The 26,018-nt window shown below is 49.6% G+C and overlaps 1 protein-coding gene across 1 annotated transcript in view; it reads right to left on the reverse strand.

Moving 5' to 3' along the window:
• Positions 1-26,018, reverse strand: part of TCEA3 (transcription elongation factor A3) — a 34,205-nt gene that overhangs the window by 3,853 nt on the left and 4,334 nt on the right. The window contains exons 2-10 of the mRNA XM_069479533.1: positions 24,462-24,524; positions 23,599-23,704; positions 22,965-23,106; positions 17,194-17,256; positions 8,824-8,987; positions 8,578-8,634; positions 5,534-5,688; positions 2,141-2,287; positions 362-433 (exon numbers count right to left, since the gene is read on the reverse strand). Of these exons, the coding sequence (XP_069335634.1) occupies positions 362-433; positions 2,141-2,287; positions 5,534-5,688; positions 8,578-8,634; positions 8,824-8,987; positions 17,194-17,256; positions 22,965-23,106; positions 23,599-23,704; positions 24,462-24,524 (969 nt within the window). The remainder of the gene's footprint in view (positions 1-361; positions 434-2,140; positions 2,288-5,533; positions 5,689-8,577; positions 8,635-8,823; positions 8,988-17,193; positions 17,257-22,964; positions 23,107-23,598; positions 23,705-24,461; positions 24,525-26,018) is intronic.

A 26,018-nucleotide genomic window follows, 5' to 3' on the forward strand; every position in this document is an offset into this window, starting at 1 on the left:
CACTTTGCAAAGAGGCGTGGTCCAAATGCAGAGTGTTATTGGTTTTCCTCCCCTCTGTGGGTCTCAGGAAGCCAATTCCATCTGTGCTGAAATGACAGACTTGCCCATACTGTGACAAAATGTGGGCTGCTGCCCCCACACCAGTTTGGTGCCCTTCCAAAATTAAAACATGCACAAACACTCTCTCCCCGCCTCCCCAACAACAACCCACCACTGCCTGTGGCTCTGCAGGCCTAGTCTGTGCAGGCTGGCAAGCCCCCACCCCATGCACGAGGCCTCTTCTGGGCTGTGGGTATACTACTCCTTATACGGGGCAGGGTCTGTGGATGACAGGGGAGGGGAAAGATAGAGGCACACAGACCTTCCAGCGATTGCCACATTCGTTGCATAAGACAAAGGTAGTCATGGGCTCATCAGCGCTCCTTGTTTGCACCTAAGAGAGAGAAGACCCACTCATGAAATCATTCCCCTGCTCTAGCACCTGCCATGGCTCCCACTGTCTTTAGGAGTAGGTCCGAATCCCAGAGGTTGGCACTGATATTCCCACCCCACCCTGGCAATTCACTTATCACTGAGAACTCCATCGTAATGTACACTTTCCTCTCTGGCAGTCCATCAGCTCACTCCCAGTATCTCACTGGCTTAAGTTGACCTTTGCATTTTCACTCTTGTTGAGCCTTTGCAATTGATCTCTCGTGCCTCAAAACTCATCTTCTACAGGAAGTGTTCTCTAACTCACCCCTGAACACACCCTGCTGGACAGACTCACTGTCAGAACTGGAGTGAGCTGGAAGCATCCGTAGAGATCATCTAGTTCATGGTCCTTATTTTACACGTGCAAGAACTGAGGCCCAGAGAGAAAAGGCACTTGAGGATCACAGGGACTACTTAATTAAGTGTTTTCTAGCTTCTCATCCCCTTCACCTCATCGTTCAGGTGTAGGAACTGGATTTCTGACGGCAAAGCCCTGGCATGTCCACATTTAACAGTTGCTGTTCTGATTGTCCAAGGCCAGCCCTGCTTGGCCACGACATGTAGCAAGTCATTACGTTGCTGACATTCAGCTATGAATGCTGTCAGCTGGGAATCTGTGGTATGGGAGGAACCACTCCCACCCTCCACTAATGAGTGAGCCCAGCAGTCTGCCAGGAAGACACAGCCTTGTCGCTGGAAAGCGGTGACACCTGAGAAAGGGTATCAGTGGGGCTCTCTGTGGGAGAGGACACTTGCTAATGGGCAGTTGACTCGGGAAGAAGGCAGGGCACAGGAAGCACATCACTCCGCATGGAACCGTGCTTGGTTGGGAGAGAGCAGGAACTTGCACAAACATCTCTGAATTCCTGAGTCAAAATTCTCCCAGGGACGCCTCCACCATGGCAAGCCTGTATTTCTGCTGTAGCCACAGAGCACCGGTGCTCCTGATAAATCTTGCTTGGCAGGCAGATGGAGGAATGAACAGAGTTCTAGAATGACTAGACAACAATTAGAATCCAAGAATATTGGCGCTCCAGGGGCATACATACCATGTGCAATTTTCTGAAAATTGCAGGAAACAGGAGGCCATTATCTGTTTTTAAGGGAAGGAGCCCCATGGCTTCTGAGGCTCCCCATGCCAGGGCAGTGGTCTCCACCCTTAGGACTCAGGGCGAACCCCTTAGGCTTTACTGACCGAGTTAGCTGGGCTGCAGGCAGAAAGGTCTGAATCTGGGTTTGTTACTATCTCTGCCACTGGCCTGCTCTGCCACTTTGGGCAAAGCTGCAAAGCCCGTCTACCCCCTGTCTGGGCCTCAGTTTCCCTGTGTGTATAGTGAGGGAGCTGGGTCTCACATGGCTAAGTTTTCTTCCAACCATCTGTGACTCTACAGCAGTTCTGTGCTCTGTGAGTCTGGTTCTTCTTAGTCCCACTTCAGGGCAGGCTGGAATACACTGGCCAAGCGTCACAGACACCTAGCTGGGTGATTCCAAAGTCAGGAGAACATTCTCTAAAAGCTACAGGTGCACAGGTTGGTGTACTAAGGGTTGCCCTTCTCTCTGCAGCCTGGACAGTTTTAGCCCTTTTCCCCGTCCGGCTCTTTCCCTAAGCTTCTCTCGGTTCCCCACCTCCATGCTCCTGTGGCCCCCTCCATCACACTGTCCATACCTGGTTGTAGGTGCAGTTCTTCTTCTTGCATTTGCTGCACTGGAAGAGGTCAGTGGTGGTGCCGCCAGTCTTGGCCATCTGGTGCTCACGGATGGCCTCCTGGGTCATGGCGTTCCTCAATTCCCTCAGCTCGTCACTGGCCATTTCCTGGAGAGAAAGGAGTAGGCCCTTCAGAGTTCGGGAGCCCCAGAGGTCCTGCCCCACACCCAGTTTCTAGAGAGCTTGAACAGAGGAGGAGGGAACATGCTGGATTGAGTGCCAGGAGCTGGAGGGAGGCCTGGAGTCCTGGTCCTGCCCCAGCTGGGAGAAAGCTGTACCTGAAGAGTCCTCATTCCACCCATGGCTGGAAGGTCAAACCTGGGGGCTCTGGCTGGGCCCAGGTGAGTAAGGCACGTCCAGGACAGTGGCAGGCCAACAGCCTCCGCCCAGGGTCAGCACTCCGTGCACGCGCCTTCAGATCTGGTGCTCACCCTGCTGCCAAGACCTTGGCCTGAAACTTCCTGCTTGAGCTGGCACGACCACTGCCCACCTGATCTGTGATGCTCCCCTTATCCTTCCAGTCTGGCCTTGACCCAGTGCCCGTTTGAGCTGTGATCCCTGCCCAGCCATCTGCTTAGTGGGAACTTTGTCTCAACTATCCGTGACTTGCCGCTGCTACCCCCACCTCAGCAGAACGCTGCAGCTCTTGGGCCCACACAGACAGCTCACCTGTGAGCATGCATTGCAGAACATCTGTGGGTCCCTGCAGAACAGTCTCTGCCTCCCACCAGCTCGCTGTCGACATTCCGTATCTGCTTTGCCCAGGCCCTTCCCTTCCATCTCTCTGGCCCTTTGACTCCCCTAAAGCCTCTGCCAGAGGAAAGCAGAGAAGGGGATGCTCAAACTGGAGAGAGCTCTAGTTAAGGGTTGGTAGGTAGGGAGGACGATGGCTGAAGCTAACGTTAAAATGAGGATTTGGTCTGGCTAAACATTTCAATTGTTGCTGTCTGTCCTGACTCCTTAAACCATGGAGAACTGTGTTGGCATAAAGGTCAAATCATTTTAGAGTGCTGACCTTGCATTATAATCACTTAGACTTGATAAAATGCAGATTCTTATGAATGGGAGAGGTTAAGGGCAGGCACAGGAATATGCATTTTTATTAGTGTCCCCAAGTTATTCTGGTGCACACTAATGTTTCAGTCCTAGCGTGCTAAATTCAAGGGCTAGGTCCTAACCAATGGCAGGGGCATACAGTAAAACAAGTCAACTGAAAGCCATATAAATAAAAAGCAGCTGCCTTTAATTTGGGGGTACGGAAATTTTCCACAGCATAATGTATTCATTCATTCAAAATTTATTGGATGCCAATTTACTGAATGCCTTTAACTGAAACAGTGTGCTGGTAAGCTGGCTTTGCCTGCGGGGGTGCCTGGTCTGTAGCATTTGTCAACTTTCATGGTATAAATGCTCCCACCATGGCCAATTTCAAGCTACTGATGTGATGTAACTGAATGCAGAGTTGGGAAGAGCTACACGTAATCATCTCTCTTGAGCTGGCAGGAGCAGACTCAAGCACACCACTGCCTCTGAGCCCAAAGGGTTCGGCTATGGAGATTTGGTTCCTGCCCCCGGGTTTTACAACCATTTACACAGGACAACAAGAGAGGGAAGGACGCGCTAAAGCAGAGGCACACAGGTGCAGGGGAAAGCACAGAGTATGGTGGCCAGGTGTTTGGGGTTAGCGTGGGTCATGAGGAAGCTAATACCTTAACCAGTCTTGAAAGACAGGAGTTCCCAAGGGGGAGGGCACATTCCAGACAAATAGAGTAGCAGGTGCAAAAGATCACAGGACAAGAATAGCAAGTGTGGGGAAGAGTATTTGGGGGGGGTTCAAGCTAAGGAGTGTGGGAGAACGTGGCTGGAGGTCAGATTGTGGAAGGAGGGTCTTGGGTGCCAGCTAAGAGTCAGAACAGAAAAATCTATCCACTCACCCACCAATCCATTTACCCAGCTCTGCCCTGACTCATGTAGAATGAGGCAGCATCAAAGACACATGGAGGAAGTGCAAGAATATAGAAAATAAGGTGAAAAAAGAGGGAAACGAGAGTAGGGGGTGACCCAGATGTTCATGTTGTGTAACTGTTAGGGAAAGACGCCAGATGTGAACTCGATGCACACTCGCTGAGCCCTGGGACGCGTTGTCAGCGCTGGGTGGACAGTGAACAGACAAGAGCCCCCTCCTCACGGGGCTGACGGATGGTATGTCCACTCAGCAGCGCTAACAAATATCTCAGAGCCTACTCCATTCTCTGATACGTCTGGGTAGGGAGGAAAAGAGAGAAGGGGGAAGGATGAAGGAGTCAGGTGAAGAAGGAAAGGTGAAAAGAGAGTCGGGGTCCAGGGATGCGGAGGGGCATCCATCCACCTCTCCCCGTGGGCTGCCTTCTGCCTCCTGAGCCCCAGCACAGCGGGCAGCCCCGATCCCCAGCTGTGATTTTTCTTTCTGGAGCAAAAACTGTCCTGTATTTTTTTATAGAGACTTCCTGCCTGGGGCAAAAGGTGAGCCAGGATGAAGGTCTCCTTGGTGTTCCTGTGTTGGGATCCTAACCCCAGGAGGTGAGGTCTTTGGGGGAGGATTAGGCCATGGGCGTGAAATTAGTGCCCTTCTACTAAGGGCCGCAGAAAGACCCCTCGTTGCTTCCGCCACGTGAGGTCATGGCCGTCTAGGAGGAAGTGGGCCCTCACCAGACACTAACCCCCAAATGTGACAGCTCCTTGACCTTGGACTGTCCAGCCGACAGAACTGAGAAATAAATGTCTGTTGTTTATAAGCCACCCAGTCTGTGGCATTTTTGTTTAGCAACCTGAACTGACTACGACACGCTGTAAAGCCGAGCTGCAGTTTATAACTCTGGGCATATGTTGCTATTTGCCTGAAAAGATCAGATATTTTAAACTAGACAGAAAGATAACCCTGGCCCACCTGTGCCAAGGTCCCCATTTTACCCTAAGGCCAGGGCTCTTGGTTGTTTGGTTTGAGGAAAGCAGTGAACCCTCTCCTCAGAAAAATGTACATACGCTATGTAACACATACACACACTCCCTAACATACACCACACACACATCATACACACTCCGCACATCACACACACAACACACATACTCCACACAAAGCCACACATTTTATACACCACACATACGTATGTATACCACACATACACAGCACACATCATACACGCCGCACAGTTAATCCATATCCATGGCTGTGCTCGGGATCCTGCTATCCAGAGCGCCGTGGGGACGCTGGGATGGTTCTGGGTGAAAAGCTCGGGGCTCAGTCTGCTGAGTCACAGCCACTGCCTCTGGGACCCGGCCGAGCGGGAGGGGCCTGCCCTCCCCCACCCCCCTCACCTCTGCCGTCATCTTGGCAATGAGCCCCGCGGGGATGGCCCCGCTGAGCACATTCCGCCTCAGGCCGGGGTTCCTCGGGTCCTTGAGGTTGCTGATTCGGCTGCGCACACGGTTCCGGTACTTCATGTCCGTGCTCTTGAGCTCTTGGTAGATATGTGACATGGTCAAGGGCCAGCCAGCCACTCGTGGAGGGAAACAGAAGGATGCGAGCCTTGCCCCGAAGCCCAAGGAGCCCCAGGGCCGTCTCTTCCTCTCCTTGGACTTCAACAGGGGTCAGGACCCCTTGTGACCTCTGACCTCCCCAAGTGGGGCTCTCACTTGGGCACATGGCGTCAGCCGAGTATCACAGACAAGAAACAACCTCTGAGGTAAGATCAGATCGTAGCAAGCACTGTGGCGTCAGGAACCCCGGGAACAGTCACCCTGAGTTTGCCCAAGCCTCTCGTGTAACCTCGGGTGAGTCACATGACCTCTCTGTGCCTCAGTTTCCTTATTTATAAAACACAGGGCTGTGACGAGGATTCAGTGAGCCAAGCCACACGATGCACTAGCGTGGTGTCTGGGACACATCAAGTGCTCAACATTTACAGGCTGTTAGGATGATGACAATGATGAGGACAACCTCTAGTTTGGAAGGGTCCCTCCCTGGAGGTTGCGAGTCCAGCTGTCAGAGGAAAAGCTTAAGAGCCATGTGTTTCAGGCTCTAAGTGTTGTCCTGAAGAAATCATTGAGCTTCGTTTCATCTGGTGTTCCCAATACATTTGATCATGGAGCCCTGCCCCGCCCCCTTCTCCCTATAACACCTAACACCACGCTGGGAAGGGCCGGGCAGTTACTGCTCCCATTAATAAATGAGGCAGCTGAGGCTTAGAAAGGGTCACAGGGCAAATTCCCGGCAGCGACCGGGCTGGAAGCCAGACCCCCTCCTAAAGGTAATGCTCTCCCCACTCATCTCGCAGAAAGTCACCACTGGCCACCGACCACACTGAGTTCCTGTCCAAACACTCCATCCCAGACAGGCCTCCCTCACCCGCAGGCAGGCGTCCGAGCCTCCCACTCCTCCAGCCTCTGGAGGAGCTCAGGGAACACGGCCTGATTCTCTCGGTCTCCCGAGCCAAGCAGAATCGGGAAGACAAAGCCGTTGCTGGAAAAACCATATACAAGACAGAGACTGCGGGGAGTGTGGAAAATGGAAACAGATGACTTGCTGGAAGTGGTAGGAAGGAAGGTGGTATTATTTCTTTTTTCTGTTATTGTTGTTTTAAGGTTGTTTGTCCAATAAAAGTGTGAAAAGCAAAGAGTATGCCACAATGCATGTGAAAGCTAAAAAAATGTGTTCAAAAAAAAATGTGTTCATTCGGGATTCCTGGAGTGTGTTGCTATGTGGGGAGGGCAGGGTGGTCGATATTTTCATCAGCCCCTTCCTGACTTCTCCGTTTCCGAGACCACAGCAGACCCGGGGTCACCAAGCCCTCAGAGGAGGGCACACGTGTCCCAGGGCCGCCATGTCAGAAGAGAATTGCTCCAAAGAGGATGGATCTTTTTTAGGACACAGAGCAGTCAAGCGCCCAGATTTATCCTCCCCCTGACCTCCCACCAGCTAAGAATAAAGAGCGAAGGAGCCTGAGGCAGTTTTCATTTCCCCTCCTTTAGAAGAGGGACATTGGTTCCTGGAGGAAGTGAGTGAGGAGGAAAGGCCCGGAGTGGAACTGGTACGAGACCACCCACTTTTGTTTCAAACTGGGCTTGAAAGCAGATGGGACGACCGTTCGGGAGAAAATGAAAATCAAGTTTGGGATAGTCCTAATACCTCGTGCTCTGTGTTCCTGAATTAATGGGAAATCATGCAAATGTACTTTCTGAGGTGCTGGGTGGCTGAGGTATTGCTGATGCATCATTACATGGTGGTGGAGGGAAAGGACCAGAAAGTGTTGCAGGGTATCGGGGTGGCCTCGGGCAGGAGATGGAAACAGGCAGATCTGTCGTCTGCAGATTGGCCCCGGCCCTCCCGAACAGACCCAGCTGAGCTCTCTAGCTAGAACCCAGGAGACCTCAAAAGGGTCACATGCACCTCAGGGTGACACTTAGACTCTCTGTGCCCTGATTCTGTTCCCCTCCCTCCCCACCTCTTTATCTCTGACATGCAAACCTTTGTCTCCGATGAAAGAAATTCCACGATTTTATTCAGTGGGGGCGCGGAGGGGAGGCATTTTTTTCTCCTAAGCCTAAGATCTCTTGGTGCAGTGGATCCATATCACAGTGACGGTCACCTCCCCTGTCCATAGAGGGCCCCTTTCAGATGAGAAGTGGGGGAGTGGGCACAGGGAAAGGGTTCACTATATGGAATTCAAAGACCAAGGTTTCCAGTCCAGCTCTGACACCAAGTAGTTCCCAAGCCTCAGTTTCCTCATCTGCAAAATGGGAACAGCCCCCGCCTCACAGATTGCTGTGAGGTTAACAGAGATAGGAAGTGTCAACTGCCCAGCACAGTGCCTGGTGTACATTTGAGAGTATAAAATGGGAGCTGTTAACATCAGAGGGGGACGAGGGGAGAGGCTGAGCATGAGAAATGCCATCTGTTGTGTCTACTCTGAGCCAGGAGGCAATGACTCGATCAACTGAGACACATTGTGATTTGGCCTCAACAGCTGTTGAGCCCTCAGGTTCTAGAGTCATACTTTCTGGGTTCAAATCCCAGCTCTGCCACTACTTTAGCTATACGACCTTTGGCAAGTGACTTAACCTCTCTGAGCCTCAGTGACCTCACCTATAAAACTGGAGCGATCAGGGGACCTACCTTTTGGGGTTGTTCTCAACACTGAATGACGTACTGCTGATTTTCAGGTTTTGCTGGCAGTTGTGAAATGTAGTAATAAATGTTAGCTAGGATTAAGAGCTCTAATTCAGGGGCAGAGCAGGGGCTGTTCCCAGAGCCCTTCCCTGTTCCCCTCCCCCGTCCCCCACTGTCCCAGGTCCCTTGCACTTGGCAGGCCCTGCTGCTAGACGGTCCAGGCACCCACAGACCCGGCACAGTTCAAGGATATGATCTTCGATTTCTGATGCCATCTTGTCACAGTTGACTCCATATTCCTTGTAATCGTCTAAGAGAGATCAGGGAAATGCAGGCGTCAGCCAGACGCAACCTTGGCAGTGAAGCCTGCTTGTACTTCAGGACTGCGGTGTTCCTGAAGCACCCGCAGGGCGCAGAGAAAGACTGAACCTCACCTGCCCTTGGGGCGAGTGGGAAAAGGGACCCTTTCCCTCCCCGTCCCTGGCCCAGGCCCTCTCACCGTCTGCCTTCAGGGCCGCGGACAGCATCTCCACACACTTGTCCCGGACAGAGTCCCCTGTGAGATAGCAGGGCGCCAGCAGGCAGATGGAGGGGGCAAACGTCGGGGTCAAGGGGCTGCTGGGGGTTTTGGGGGTCTCCGCTTTCGATTTGCTGCTGTTTGATCTGAGGACGACAGTAACAGACATTTTGATAATACAGATAAAGCATTTATTGAGCACCATTCTAGATGTTTTTATGGACTCCTTTAATCCTCGTAACAACCCTATGACGCAGATACTATTTTAGGCACTTGCCATGGATCATCTCATTTAATCCTCATAACAACCCCATGAGGTCAACACTATTCTTATCCCCATTTGAGAGATGCATTTTAAAGTGTATCGCAGAGAAAGATGTCTTTAAGGGTGCACTTGACTCAGGTCATATAATAGCAAACCCATAGAAACAGAACTCAAACCCAGGCAGTTGAACTCCAGTAGCCAGTGTTTTAGCCGTAGCGTAGCACCACCAATAATTATACTGCAATCTATTATGCACTGTGCTAGCTGCTCTCTCTATACGCTCTCATAAACATGGGAACCATTTATTCACTCATTCAATAAGTAAATACTTATTTTTAAACATTTATTTTATTTTATAGAGAGGGTCTCACTACATTGCCCAGGCTGGTCTCAGACTCCTGGCCTCAAGCAATCCTCCCACCTAGGCTTTCCAAAGTGCTGGGATTAACGGCGTGAGCCACTGCACCCGGCACAGGGAGTTACTGTTTAATGGATATGGAGTTTCAGATTGGAAAGACAAAAAAAGTTCTGGGGGTGGACGGTGGTGATGGTTGCAGAGCAATGTGAATGTACTTAGTGTCACTCAACTATACACTTAAAAATGGTTAAAATGGGACAATTTTATGTTATGCTTATTTTACCACAATAAAAAAAATCTATATGGTAAGTGCAATCAATAAGCGTAGCCAGGAAGCCTGAAATATACGAGGACAGCTAATCTGTTCTATATATTTGGGTAAATCTTTTTTTTTTTTGAGACAGAGTCTAACTCTATCGGCCAGGCTAGAGTGCTGTGGCGTCAGCCTAGCTCACAGCAACCTCAAACTCCTGAGCTCAAGCGATCCTCCTGCCTCAGCCTCCCAAGTAGCTGGGACTTCAGGCATGTGCCACCATGCCTGGCTAATTTTTTCTACATGTTTTTGGTTGTCCAGCTAATTTCTTTCTCTTTTTTTAGTAGAGACGGGGTCTCGCTCTTGCTCAGGCTGGTCTCGAACTCCTGACCTCGAGCGATCCACCCTCCTCGGCCTCTCAGAGTGCTAGGATTACAGGCATGAGCCACCGCACCCGGCCTATTATTTGGGTAAATCTTAATCCATCTGAAATGACAGAATAACCGTTTTCTTATGCTGTAAATGAAAGGTTAAAATGGCAAATTTTGTTTCATATACTTTACCACGATAGAAAAATAGTAAAAAAGAATGAAATACTGATACATGCAACCAAAAAAATCAGGCTGAGGCTCAGACTCCAACTGTTATTGACCCCTCCTTTGTCCTTGTGAAGTGGTACAGGTGATACAGTGACAGGTGTCGCCCAGCATCCCTGCCGTTGCCTGTGCCAACCAGCCTCATGGTGCCATGGCTTACATGTGGCTCTAGAGAGGTCAAAAGGTCACGCTACAGTGCAATTCAGTCCAAAGACTTCAGCAAGGGATGGAGAGGCAGAGTTGGCCACTCAGGAGCTGATGGGAAAATGTACTCTTGGCAGAAATGCAGGGGAGCGTGGATTCCACGGTTTGCGTGGGCCATGTTGAGCGGCTCAGGGCAGCTGGAGCATGAGGGCGAGGAAGCTTCAGTTGGAGAGAAAGGATCTGGCCAAACTCTGGGGCTTGTGAAGGATGGTGATAACAAAGGCCACCATGTACCACGTGTTTGCTACTTACTCTTCTTGATAACCCTGGGAGTCATGAATTACTGGCCCCATTTCATAGATTAGGGAAGGGAGCCTTGGAGAAGTGAAGTGACTTTGTGATGGTTGCACAACTGCCCCGCTTTCCAGGCTGTGTCTGCACCACTCCTGGGGCAGGGGCCAGGCAGTCAGGAAGTCTCTGCTTTCATTCCTCCACCCTTCTCATCTTCTCTTTCAGTAACACATCAGGATCTGCCAGCCAGCTCCCACACCTCTGCTCAGAAAAAAACTGATTCATCAGAGTAGAAAAAATTTGGGCTCCCTCCTGGAGTGAAATTCAGACCCACTCTAGGGTCTTACTACACCGAGCCTTCGTGGAAGGGCTCAAAGGGCTGCTGAGTTTCATAACTCCAAGGGCTGCCATTCACATTAGTATGTGGGTACCTCCTGGAGTTGTACAGTGCACAGCCTGGGCAGCTGTGCTGCGCAGCCTTAGGGCCTGGATCCACAGTTGCTTCTCACGTTCACTTTCATGCTAGAGATGCACCACTTCCCTTCATGAAGAGGAGGATGCTGGGCTTCTGACAAAGTCTTCCAGGCCTAAGGAGTTGTGTCTGAGAGTGAGGCTGACTGAGCAGCCCCGCCTTCCCAGTATTAAAAACCTGGGGTTACAAGAGAATCCCACCCAACATCCTGCTGCGCACTTCTGTGTGAACTCTGCCAGTGACCTCCTTGTCTCCCAACTCTTGCTGGGAGTTGGGCTGACCTTGGATCCCCTCTGTCACCACAGACCCCTGGACCTCTGGGATTTTTGTGTTCTCTTGGAGCCCTGAGGTTCCTCAAAGGTGAGGTGGGCTGGGGATGGTAGGTCTGCTCTTATAAGGTTTACATTTTGAATTTCTAAAAATTTTTTTTTTTTTTTTTTTGAGACAGAGTCTCACTCTGTTGCCCGGGCTAGAGTGAGTGCCGTGGCGTCAGCCTAGCTCACAGCAACCTCAAACTCCTGGGCTCAAGCGATCCTCCTGTCTCAGCCTCCCGAGTAGCTGGGACTACAGGCATGCACCACCATGCCCGGCTAATTTTTTCTATATATATTTTTAGCTGTCCATATAATTCTTTCTATTTTTAGTAGAGATGGGGTCTCGCTCTTGCTCAGGCTGGTCTCAAACTCCTGAGCTCCAACGATCCGCCCACCTCGGCCTCCCAGAGAGCTAGGATTACAGGCGTGAGCCACCGCGCCTGGCCGAATTTCTAAAAATTTTGTCCAAAGGGATACACTTCCTAGCTTTTATTTATTTATTTTTAATGCAGTTTGAAACTTACTGTCCTAGATTAACTTAGCCTCAATTCTGCCCAACCCTGCCTGACAACTGGGTGGCCTGGCAGGGGGACAGGGAAGCTGAGATCCAAGCAGATCTCTCTGGAGAGTCAGATTTCAGCAGGAGGGAAAGGTGTGGGCAAGGAAAGGCTGGGGAGGGTATAAACTGGGGGGCTGTGTGAATGGGTCTCCCTGCCCCCAGCCTGGTCCTGGCCACTGGGGTCTCGCCTGCACGGTCACAACAGCCCCCCAAAGCTGTTTTCCCCCTTCTTCTTTCCCCCCTTCAATCCATCTGCCACACGGCAGACAGAGGGACCTTTCAAAAATTCACAGCTGATCAAGTCACTCCTCTCTTTTGACCAATTATTCCCAGCATAAAGTCAAATCCTCACCATGGCCTCACCAAATCCTCCATGCCTGGCCCCTGCCCCACCCCTTCTGACTTAACCTCACACCGTGCTCCCCCATGGCTCGCTGAAGCCCCCCACGGCACTGCTGCTCTCTGTTCCTCAAACACACACGTCCCTCCCACCGCTGCGCCTTCGCACTGGCTGGTCCCTCCTCCTGCAACACTCTTCCTCCTCCTGGTCTCAGCTCACATGCCAGGTCCTGAGGGAGGCCTTCCCTGACCACCTCAGCCAAGGCAGTCTGTCCCTGTCCCTACCCCATGACTCTGTAGCACATCACCTGGTTGCTTTTCTCTACGGCACTTCTCCAAGTCTGGAATTAACTTGTTTATGTGTTTATAAACGTTGTCTGCCTCCATCCCCAGATTACAGGCTCCAGAGCATGGGGACCCTGTGGCTGGTTCGCCACTGCACGCCAGCACCTGTGACAGCGCTCTAGGTGGGCACTCGATACTCGATACAGCTTTGTTGAATGAGCCAGTGAACGAATGAACTGCGGGACTGATCACAAAGAGATAAAGGCACACTCAGGGGGTCCAGACAGAGCTCAGTCGTGGGGGGAGGAAGGGCTTCCTTGGCAGGTCAGTGGCCCCACTCTCTGGGGGATCTGTCTCTGAGCCAGCATCTGTCACTCCCATGACTGCAGCCACCCCGTCTCCTGCAGCTGGGATGGTGCCTCACCGACCTGTGCCCCATCACGTCCTCAAGGCTGTGACTCCACAAGAAAACCGCTGGGGGAGCTATCGCATGCTGCCTTAAAGGAGGCATAGCAAACAGCAATAATAACAGTGGCTATTTCTGGAATGTCTACACTGAAGTGGGATATTTACTAAGAACCCAGGCTCCAGGGCCAAACTCCCAGGTTCAAAGCCTGATACCAGTACTTTGTAGCTATGTGACCTTGGGTGAATTCCTCAATCCCGAGGTGCCTCAGTTTTCTCACATGTAAAATGAGAATAACAGTAATACCCATCTCGTGGGGTCGTTAAAAGGATTAAGGCACCTCAGAGAATTCCAGTGACGAAGTATTAGGCAGTTTACATAGATAACCACACTGCATGTATTACTACGTACGAAGTATTGTGCATTTATTGAGCACTTACATGGTTTGGGAACAATGGCAGGCCATTCACCGCCTCGTTTGATTCTCACAATGACCTTCGGCAGAGGCTGTAATTATCCCCATTTTACAAATCAGTAGACTGAGGCTCAGAGAGCTGAACTGACTTGTCCACGGTCATCCATCCAACTAGCAAATGCTGGCGTCAGACCACAAACCTAAGTCTGTCTGACTTTCCGATTCTTTTTGACACACCTCACTGTGTCTCTCACAGAGTTTCCCAGAGTCCTCTTACCTGAGCAAGGCTAGGCTGTCTGGAGCACTTTTTCTACCTTCCTGGCAGGGCGCACCCAGCCCCGGTCCCTCCTGCTTGGCCAGGAGCTGGCTGGCTGGCCGGAGTTTGTGTCTGGGCGGCATTTCAGGCAGCCACGCTCATTTTGCTTTCAATGCACACGACTGGGAACTGCGCCAAACTGCAGAGAGGGAATCACTGGCCAGGGTGGGGCTGGGGGGTGGATTTATCAGCAGTTTCCTTCTGCTCCCCGGACGCGCCCGCGCCGGCCCTTGGAAAACCCTCCTGCCCCAGGTCCGAGCGGAGGTATCTGGAGGCCCGACTCACTGCTCCTGAGCGCCACCTCGAGGGCACTTCAGTTACTGCAGGGCAAACTTCAAATAATTCTGACAGCCCAGGTTAGGAACAGCTGATACATAACATGCAACCACCTTCTCTGTCACCACGGTGCCCTTGGTGGTCTGTTTCCTGGCACTCTGGCTACAGTTCCCAGAGCATCACGCTCACTCACACTGCCACACCTTTCCATGTGCCATTCTGTCTGCTTGAGATGCCTCTCCTGGCTTGTCTACCAAACTCTTACTCATCTTTCAATTCTCATCTCAAATCCTCTCTTCCATGAAGTCTCCCCTGACTTCAGTCATATTGAGACCCTCTTCCTATGTTCCCATGGTGTGTTACGCCTACCCCCTTCTAAAAACAAGCATTTCGGGGTCTGCCTCGGCGCTGGCGGTTAGCTCTGTGAAGGCAGAGATCATGGGTTTCAATCTTTGCCTGGCCTTAGAGGTCCCAAACGGGTGGACTACAAATTTGTTTTGTTTGCCCTGTGTCATAGAAAATATGAATATGTTGCTGCTATTTAAAATTGAGAGTTTCATATGAAAATCTAGACGTCTGGGTTTTCTTTAAATACTTGGAAGACGTGGAACGCTTTGCCTGCATTTCCACAAAGCAACATCAGCTGGGGCTGGGTGGGGGCTGCCCCCTCCAGGCAGGCACGTGCTCTCTGGTTTGCCATGGTCTCCGCTAGTCACCCGGTGTGTGCATACGCCCTTGACGCCTGGAGGACGTTGAGTTTGCAAGGAGGTGCTCAACAGGGGTGCTTGCCAAGCCAATGCGTGTATGAGTGGAAGAGAAAAATGCAATCGAGAGGCAAAGAGTGCAGGAAACAGCCTGGGGAGGAGATAAGTTTACAAGATTTGCTGTGTCCCTCTTGGTTGCTCATCCCTAACACCGAACCATCAGCAAATGGCATAACCGCTGGAAGGACAGACATTCTGTTTGACTGACCTTCAGAAAGAGAACGCATTATGGGAGGGAGCCAGGAGGCTTCAAGGCCACGAAGGCAAAGTCAGGAGAGGACTCTGGAGGTATAAATCCCTACACAAATGTTGACTGTTTTTATTATAGCATCAAACCCAGAACTGACTAGTGGTCAGTGTTTCATCTTGGGATAGGACAGTCCTTCATTCTGCAGGGCTGTCCTTCAGGTTCGAGGACACTTACCATCTCTGGCTCCTGCCACTAAATGTCAGCAGTGTCCCCCACTTTTCATCCCCTAGCCAGGCCCAAGACATAGTGACAACCAAACATGCTTCCACAAATTTCTCAATGACCCCTGTTGAGAACCGCTGGTCTAGAACAAGGATGACACTGGTGCCCCATTCTTGGGCCTCACCCACAGTGGACATTGCTAGTTGAGTGCAGAACGCTTTGCCTCAGAGGCAGGAAACAGCCTCAGATGCCCCTGCCCACCAGCACTCCAGAGAGCCTCTACTCATCAGCTGGAGTAGGCCCTCGGCTGCCAAGCTCTAATTTTCGTGTCCCTACTTTTTTTTCCAATGGCAGTCTTACTGGTACATTAGGCTTAAAATAACTGTGCAGCTCCCACATACTCTCCCAGAAGCCAACACCCTTCCCATCCACCAGGGTGCCCCAGAATCCAATATGGCCCCTGCTTCCTAATCATTCACCTTAACCCGCAGATAGGCCACTTCCTGGCCTGCCCTGCTCTCTCCTGGACCGCTGGCCTCCGTCCAGGACCACACTGCACACTCGCTCTTTTATCCACCATCTCTCCTTGGTGATCTCATCCTGGTTCTTTGGATGCCAGCTACACACTGATGACGCTGCAATTTATATTTCCAGCCCAGACTTTCTTCCGGAACTCCAGCCTCGTATAATCCAACTGCTTATTCTACTTCTCTACCTGAATGACTAACACACGCCTTGAATCCAACACATTCGAACCTGAACTCTTGATAATTCCACCCCAAGCCTGACTCACGCAAGCACAGTCTTCCCCACGCCAACTAGCGTCAACTCCATCCTTGCAGACGCTTAAGTGAAAAATCTTGGAATCATCCTTGACTCCTCTTGTTCCCTCATACTCACATCCAGTCTGTCAGGAAATCCCGTCAGCTCTTCCTTCAAAATATATCCTGAAGCCACCACTTCTCCCCACCTCCATGGCTACCACCCTGATCGGAGCCACCGTCTCTTGCCTGAATTATCACGGCAGCCTCCTGGCCGGTCGCCCTGCTTCTGCCTCTGGCCCCTACAGTCCATTCTGGGCACAGCAGCCAGAGCAATCCTGACAAATTCGGTCATGTCATTCATACTCAAGACCCTCCAGTGGCTCCTGTTTCACTCACTCCCCCAACCCTCCCCCTCAAGCTGCTCCAGCCCCCCGGCCACCCCTCTGTTCACTCCAGGGAATGACCCCAATATCTGCTTGGCTAACTCCCTTACCTCTTTCAAGCTTTTGCCCAAAGGTGACTTCCTTAAGGAGGCCTTTCCTGACCACCCCCGAGCACCCCCTCACTCTCCTCTGTTGTTTCCACAGCACTTCTCACTTTCCAAACCATTGTATAATTTACTTACTTATTACCTGTCTCACCTGCTAGAATCGAGGCCCCATGACTGCGGGGATTTTTGTTTCTTTTGCTCATTTCGGTATCCCTGGCACCTAGAACAGTTCCCAGCATCTAGGAGGCCCTCAATCAATATTTCATGAATGAATGACTCAATGATTTATGCTACTTTTGGGTAGACACCCTAACCAGTTCAGCCCAAATCCAGAAAGCCCACTCCAGGTATGGGCTCTCAAGACCTCTGTCCTCACTGGGTTCAATCTGACCTTGAAGAATGTTCCCCAGACGGTGATGGGGCAACAGCAACTGCTCTCCAGCCACCCCAGTGAAGGGGCCACACTTCTGGCTCAGGGACCCACTCATTTTACTGTGTGGGTCCTAGAATTTGGAGGCAACATAATGTAGGAGGTTTCCTCCTTCCTCCTGCCTCTGGCTTCCTCCATTAAAGCAGAGAGAGGACACATGCTGAACGGGACGTTTGGGATGGAGAAGGCTTGGCTTCCTTTACCTTTCCACCGACGGTCTTTTTGGTGAGGAGGTGGCAGAAGACTTGGAGTCCACAGAGTCTCTCCTGAAATAAGAGAAGTTGGTGATGAGACTCTCTCGTAGGCTGGCATCAGGACTGATCCCTGAGAGGGTGCTGGAGAAGACATCCCAGAGAGAGGCCTGCTGGGCTGAGGCTAAGGGAGCCCACCTGGAACCCAGATGCCTGGGAGTGGAGCTCGAGGTGGCGCTGGCTGGTCACCCTCACCTACCCTCCACCCGATGAAGCACTACAAGGGCCAAGCATCTAATACACGCCATGTATGTTTCATGTGTTATGTCGTGCAATTACTCATTATTGGTAACTAATTCTCAGCAGGCCCCTCTTCTTGCTGCCAGGCAGGCCTTGGCCAGCTGGAGTCCACGGAGACTGGGTTCCGGGAATTGCCTGTATTCACCCAGAACCAGAGAAACTGAGAGATCAGCTTCAGCCTCCCTAGCAGGCACGTTAAGAGGAGGACGAGAGAAACACACCGGACTTGGACATAGAACAGTTGGGTTGAAATAGCAAGTGAAGGCCAGCCACAGTGGGTCATACCTGTAATCCCAGCACTTTAGGAGGTCAAGGTGGGAGGATTGCCTGAGGCCAGGAATTTGAGACCAGCCTGGGCAACATAGTGAGACCTCATCTCTACAAAAAATAATTTTTAAAAAATTAGCTAGGTGTGGTGGCGAGAACCTATGGTCCCAGCTACTGGGGAGGCTGAGGCAGGAGGATGGCTTGAGCCCAGGAGTTCAAGCCTGCAGTGAGCTATAATCACACCACTGCACTCTCCAGCCTGGGCGACAGAGCAAAACTCCATCTAAAAATAAAAATAAAAAATAAAAAAAAGTATATGAAAAAGAGGAGAGAAATTAGATGCATACTCAATGCCTAAAGTAATGCAAGAAAATCAATGCCTAGGAGGAAAAACAGACATTTGAAAGAAAATGCACCCAAATGCTAACCACTGTTATGTTCTCGTGATGGGATTAAAGGTAAAATTTTTTGTTTCCATTTTCCAAAATGCATGTAGCTACATTTTTTTTTATGATATGTAGTTTTTCCTTTTATTGGTTTTATAAAATTAACCTGTAAATTGCAACTCTCATTCCATATCTCACTTACCCTGCTCTCCTTTTTTTTGTTTGTTTGTTTTGAGACAGGGTCTCACTCTGTCACCTGGGCTAGAGTGCAGTGGCGTCATCATAGGTCACTGCAACCTCCAACTCCTGGGCTCAAGGGACCCTCATGCCTAAGCCGCCTGAGTAGCTGGGACTACAGGCGCACACCATCATACCTGGCTAATTTTTTTTTTGTATTTTTGGTAGAGATAGGGTCTTGCTATGTTGCCCAGGCTGGCCTCAAACTCCTGGCCTCAAGCGATCTTCCTGCCTCAGCTTCCCAAAGTGCTAGGATTCCGGGCATGAGCCACCACACCCAGCCTAATTTTTCTATTTTTCTGTAGAGACGGGGTCTTGCTCTTGCTCAGGTTGCCACTCTCCTTTTAATTCCATAGCACATGCTACCTTCTAACATACTACATAACTTACTTATTATATTTATGGTCTGACACTCCCCCCACATCAATTCCACAAGAGCAGAGTTTGGTGAGGTTTGTTCACTGCAGTGGACATTGTCTGCAGAGCCCATTTCCCATCGGGCACTCAGGCTCTCAATGGCACGGCACCCAGGGGCTTCCTCCTGCCGGTTCCCCGGGGCTTCCGTCTGAGGGAATTCTCCACGGAAGTGCTGGGGAGTCACCGACCCCAGGAGCAGCCCTCAACCACACACGTGGGAGAGGGGAAGACAGACCCTCATTCACATGCCCTTCCACTCCCCCTGAGCCCTGGGAGTTCCTCTGCGGGGTTCCTCCCCAGGGCCCCTTGGGGTGCACAAATGCAGGCAGGAGCCCGAAGCCAGAACTCCTGCCCTGGAACAGGGGAGAGAAGGCAGGAGCCTCCATCCCAGAGAACCACCACTTTCTGGCCCTTCCTCCTTGCTTTTCTTTTAGGCTAAATCAGAAATATTCAGTAATTATTGCAAATGACTGTTATGAAAACTATTTAGAAACATGAAAAAATACTCAGAATACAATAGCAAGATAAATAAAAAGATGACATTGTCTGTACACTCTGCCTACAAGAATGGAAAAATTATGTATATAAGTAGACCAGGCCTGGGAGGGAAGAGAAAAAAAATAAAAGCTGCTTCATTTGTCAGATGTGCACAAATAGTTCTCATTCTTATTTTAAATTTCACTAATGTGATTATAGTGTTTGTGTAATGAATAATCATTAAGAAAACTAAAATGGAAGGAAGCTCATTAACTGAGCTGAAATAGGACCCCTGCCAATTCGATTCTCCCCGCAGAATGGGGAGACACCACCCCACTCTCTGCTCAGCCCCAGTGACAACTTCATTTCAGAGCTCCATGGCTGTGCTAAGTGAGCTAGCATGACAATTTAGCAGCCCAGGAAAATGTATACTTCAAATTTTATTAAGAAAATATAAACGTGTATACATATATATATATATATGCTTTTAAAAGACTAGAAAGATGTACATCAAAATGCTAACAGTGCCTATTTCTGTTATTTCTTCTTGTGTTTGATTTCCTAAACTTTTTACACTAAATATGACCTATTATTGAAATGAATAAATATATATGTGTGAAGAGGTTACAAAATAGTATATGGAGTATAATTCCATTGTATTAAAACAAGTGTTTGATAGGTAGTGATACATATGAAAAAGTCTGGAAGGATATATCTATATAATTTTTATATACGTATGTGTATATATCCACACACATAGTTATATATATGAGTACGTGTTTCTAGATAATGGATTTTTTATTTTCCTATCTGTATTTTTAAAGCTTTCTACAATTAGCAAGTAATTAGCCATATAATAAATATAATACAAACCAATAAAACTAAACAACAAATATAATTAAAATTATTACAAATAAAACATTTTATTTTTGAGAAGAATTGAGATAATGATGTCCATTTTTCAGGCCCCAATACTGAGTCTCAGAGAAGGAGGGAGTGAATCAATGATCAAGTTCAGCCCAGAACCTGGTTTTCTCCTTTCCAATTTTCTCCTCTCCCACACTTGTTATCCTTGTAGGCCTTTAAAAGAAATTCCTTAACTGATCATTTAGTGGGATTTGGGGACGGAGCAAAGGAAAATGCATATATTCAGGCCTCCATCTTTACCGGGATGTCTACACCCCCTATGCTACAGATTAGTCCTGTATCCCATTTGGTCCCCTCCCCCAAGAGTTCCGCCTCTAGTCTTGCAACATCATCTCACAAGATCCTTCTCTGCCCTGATCCTCTACTTGCCAAGGTGCTCATAACCAAACAGGTGCCCTAGCTGTGGCCAGACCAACCAGAGCACGAATGGTGGGTAATCCACAGGGTACAAATGGGTCTAGCAATGTTCACTCCATGCCAGGCACTGCGGAGCTAGTTGGAGCATCCCTGCCAGCCAACCTTCTAACCCCCTTGGGAAAACAAAACACACCCATGTGAAAAGTCAAACGCCAGTTAGGATTTTTCCAAGTGGAATACAACTGCAAAACGAGCAATATGAAAGGAATTGAACATCAAAAATGTTACAGAACCCTTTGATAAGTATTACATTTTTAAAAACAGACTATAAAACTGGCAATAACTACAGAAAACAAGTCAAAGAGAGAGAATAGAAAGAAAAACCATATACCAAAAATCTTAAAACATGATTGTCTTTGAGTGGTGGGAATGTGGGTGATTTTTTTCTACTTTTCTATATTTTCCATTATTTCTACAACAGATTTTTTCACTTTTATTTGTTTATTTTTCAAAAGTGCAATTATTTGTTTTGATTTCAAAACCAATACAGGATCATCGTGGAACAAAAACTCCAACCATATACATTAAAAAATTGTATTGCATAATATAGAATGTGAAGATCCTCTTAATTTTATATATTTTTGGTTTTTTTAAAAGCTTGATGATTTTTTATTATTCAAAATTAGTACATATTTATTTCTTTTAAAAAGAAAGAAATCTGCAATAAGAAGAAAAAAAAGAAACTTTTTATCCTACCACCAAGAAATAAATAATCATGATTTCCATTCTAGTCTTTTTTCCTATGTACACACAGAATATTCACTTATTTAATTTTTATAAAAATAGGATCATACTGTATATACTATACTGCACACAGCTTCTCTTAACACTTAGTGAACGTGTCCCCATATCATAAATTTCTTCTGTCCTGCGGAGCTTCTCCCTGGGGGCCCTACTGGCATTTTGAACTTAATAAATAGTCCTTCAATCTGTGGACAATTTTGTGCCCCGCAGGGCGTCTGGCGTCCCTGCCCCACAGTTATTTCTTTTACAACCAAACCTGGAGCGGGGATGGTGGAGGCATGTGTCCCCTCTGGCTGAGAATCTCCCCTCTCACAGCTACGTTTCCCAACGTGTGGGCCTCCAAACACACGTCTTACACAGTTACAACTGTAAACATTAAGTTAAAAAAAGGTTCAGAGTTCAAAAATGTTTCAGAAAAACCAGCAGAAAAATGTTACACACCGAACATAATCTTTGTGCTATAATCTGATTAATTTCTTAAAATGAATTCCTTGCAGTGGATACACTGGGTCAAAAGGAACGTGTATTAAAAATGTCGGTATGTCATGGCGGGTAGGTGTATTATCAAGCACCATCCCTTTATTTACTAGATGAGCATACACAGACCCCTGAAGTTACGAGATCTTCCAGTCACACAGGGAACAGGGAGGACTTATGTATACATCCACGGAGGCTTCTATCTACCGTGATGGATAAGGCATTTGGGGCCTGAGACTCGTGCGGCTTTAGGGAACACCCTGGCTAGCATGGGCACGGGGGAACGGGCACAGAGTTGAGACAAACAACTGTTTTGTTGCTCTCAGCAGAGGTGTGGAGGTGTGACAATCTGTCACATAATAGCTGTGTGATCTTGGGAGAGTTGCTGCTCCCCTGACCATTGCTCCCCTCGTTGCTAAATGGGAACGCTGAGTAAAGAGTTAACAAGACACTTCTCCTCCTCCACGGACAAACAAGTTCCTGGCGCTGTGTACCCTGGAAACCTGACAAAGGTGGAGTGTCAGCTGTGTTACTAGGCAACATTGCTTATGGTGCAAATGACCCCTGATTGGTAAATTGTGTCTAGACAGGAAAGGTTATGAATGAAGTATAAATAATTAGTGGAAAACCACAGTCTTCCAACTGCCCCGAATGCAGTGAATCTTGCAAGCAAGCATTGCCCTTGCTAGGGTCCCGGAAGCTTTGTCTATGGGATGCTGTAAGATTTGGGACACGGGGTTTCTAAGCCCGGTAGGGGGGTTCCCACCCATTACGGTCTCATTTCCCTGCACCTGGGCTGTCACCTGCGTGGGCCATAGAACAGCTCTGGACCACAGTGTGGTCTCCAATGACAACTCTTGCTGACGAGACACGCCTGAGGCTGCCCTGCTGGCGCACTGTTTCCTGTCCCTGTGTCCTTCTAGGTGAAGCCAGTGCCACGCAGGGCCTGTTTGGGTCTTGTGAGTCTGACCGTCTGGTTGAGCCACAGAAGACCCCCAGAGGGGGCACTGCGGGAGGTGAAATCAAGATCTACCACCCCTGGTTGTGAGGCTTAAATGAAATAACGTAAACAGAGGTGCCGGCAGAGAATGTGACAAGTGTCAGCCCCCTTCTCTCCATCCCAGGAAAAAATACCTGTTTGGAGGCTCTTCTTGTTTTTTCCTTGGTGGAGAAAGGCCTGCTTCTGGCTTCCAATCCGAACAGTCAAGTCCTTTTTCCTTCTTCTTTCCTTTTTCTCTTTCTTTTCCTTTTTCTCCTTTGAGGGGTCCGGGGGAGTCTGAAAACCAAAGGGTGCCACTGCCCCTTAGCCAAGCTCTGTTTCAGCAGAACCAGCATGACTTTGGGGAGGAGGAGCAAAGGGCAGGGACTAGGACAGCTGCGCACACCCCCAACACACACACACACACACACACGCACAAGTGCATATACAACATGAACACATGTGCAAATACATGTTCTCACCTGGGGACATAAATACACATGTTCATACACATGTGTATATGTAGACGTGTACTCTATATACAAACACCTGAGCACACAAACACATACATGGGCACACGTACACAAAACTCACACGTCTATTTAAATCTTGCACTTGCGTACACAAACACTGGCACTCCTCACTAGCTAACGCCCTGACACAGAGGCCATCTGTGGTTGATTAAGTCATTCAACAGACCTATACTGAGTGCCTGCTATCAACCAGGCACAGTCCCGTCCCAAGTGCCAGGAGGAAAACATGGCTCAAGTCAACCTTGCCCCCTCTCACCCAGCAGCCGCTTCCAGTTTTTGATGAGGACTTTGGCCAAAGACACCACCTCCTTGTCTGAGCAGTGCTTACGGACCCCGTTAACGGCAACTCCGATCCTGGTTGTCTGCGAAGTGAGAGGGTTTAGGGCCACTCTGGGCACGCAGGACTGGCTGCCCCCGTTGGCAGGCCCCGCCCCAGCTCCACCACCACCTCCCCCTGAGCCTAGACCCCCCCGGAGTCCTAGCCGAGTCCTGGTTGAGGTGATAACCCCGACCCTGTCACTGAGCCCCTGTCCTGCACGAGGCCCAGCCCCCAAAGCTAAGCCCTACGCAGATGGATAGCTGGATCCCTGAAGCTTTGGTGGAAAGCTGAGACGGGCTTAGGGGGGCGAGGAGTAGGGGGCTTGGCTGACCATCAGGACCCCTCTCCATTCCCAGCCCCCTAGTGTCTTCTTTGAGCTCAAGTTTCAGCTTAGACTTCAGCTCGGGCTATTACACCTTACGTCTGTGCTAATTTTTCAGGGCCAAGAGCTTCCTGTAAATTTGGGGGCCACACAGGGATTTAAAAACGGGGGGACGTTTCCCTCTCCATGGATCACCGGCCTCTCGGATCCCACAAACCCAAGGCCCTGGGAACTGGGATATTCAAGGAAAGCAAACCAGACTTCCTCCCAGACCCAGCAGCCACCGTGCCTGGAGGGTACCCTGCCCCCAATAGGCAGCCTCAGGGTCCCCCTCAGTCCCCACCCAGGGCCTCAAAATCCGACCTCCTCCATGCCTCCCTTTGGAAATTCCTCCCAGACGCCACCCTTGGAGGATTCCCCCCCAGCATCTTTCCCTCCCCAGAGCCACCGCCCCAAGGGCGTCCTTTCCCTGTCCCACCTGTAGCAGCTGGATAGTCATCTGACAGCTGTGCAGCTTCTTCAGCAGGTCCAGGGCCCCCTCCTGTGGGAGGACACAAGATGAGCACTGAGGACCCCGGCAGGACCCCGGCCTTCTCTGACTATCGTGTGGTCTTGGTGGGGGCAGAGGATGCAGACAGGCAAGTGGGGAAGGACAGGCCAGGGGCAGGGGGAGGGAGAGAGATGGGAAAGATTCTGTCCCCCACCTCCCAGCTGGGTTCAAACCCCCAGCGGGGGTCCCGCCCTGACGGCTCACCCTGACCCCCAACCTTGGTTCCACTATGCCTCGCACCAGGCGTGCCCGCCCCTTGCCCATCTCTCCCTCCACAGGGAATTACTTCCTGGCTCTAGCCTCCTCCCCTCACTTCCCGACTGTGAGCTTTGCAGGGGGAGGACTGCGGGCTTTTTTTTAAAACAGCTTTATGGAGGTATAATTGACATATAAAAAAACCACACATTTTGCAATGTACAATGTGACGAGTTTTGACATATGCGCACATCTAGGAAACCATTACCACAATCGAGATAAGAACACAGCCACCATCCCCAAAGTTTCCTCATGGCTCTTGGTAATCCATCCTCCCTCCACCCCAAAACCAGACAACACAATTCTGCTTTCTGTCACTCTAGGTGACCTTGTATTTTTTTTTTTTTTTTTTTTTTTGAGACAAAGTCTCACTCTGTCGCCTGGGTAGAGTGCAGTGTCATCATCACAGCTTACTGCAACCTCAAACTCCTGGACTCAAGTGATCCTCCTGCCTCAGCCTCCCGAGTAGCTGAGACTACAGACATGTATCCCCACGCCTGGCTGATTTTTTTCTATTTTTGATAGAGACGTGGTCTCACTCTTGCTCAAGCTGGTCTTGAACTCCTGGCCTCAAGCGATCCTCCTGCCTGGGCCTCCCAGAGTGCTAGGATTACAGATGTGAGCCACCACACCTGGCTGTGACCTTGTATGTTTAAGGATTTTATATAAAGAGTATGTATGGCACGAACTCTTTTTTAATTTGTCTTCTTTCACTCATCATAATCATTTTGAGACTCATCCATGTTGCCTTGTAGATCAACAGTTCTTTTTTATTGCTGAGTAATATTCCATTGTATATATACTCCACAATTTGTCCATTCACCTGTTGATGGGACTTATGGACAGTTTCCAGTTTGGGGCTACCACAAATAAAGGTTCTAGGAACATTCTAGGTACATTTATGTTCAAGTCTTTTTTTTCAGGGTCGGGGGACAGAGTCTTGCTCTGTCATCCAGGCTGGAGTGGAGTGGCATCTTCATAGCTCACTGCAGCCTCAAACTCTTGAACTCTAGTGATCCTCCTGTCTCAGCCTCCCGAGTAGCTGGGGACTATAGGCATGTACCACCACACCCAGCTAATTTTTCTTATTTTGTAGACATAGGGTCTTGCTATGTTGCCCAGGCTGGTCTTGAACTCCTGGCCTCAAGCAATCCTCTCGCCTTGGCTTCCTAAAGTTCTGGGATTACAGATGTGAGCCACTGTACCCAGCCCATGTTCAAATCTTTGTGT

This window comes from Eulemur rufifrons, chromosome 8, assembly GCF_041146395.1.
Source record: "Eulemur rufifrons isolate Redbay chromosome 8, OSU_ERuf_1, whole genome shotgun sequence".
In the NCBI taxonomy this organism is placed as follows: domain Eukaryota; kingdom Metazoa; phylum Chordata; class Mammalia; order Primates; family Lemuridae; genus Eulemur; species Eulemur rufifrons.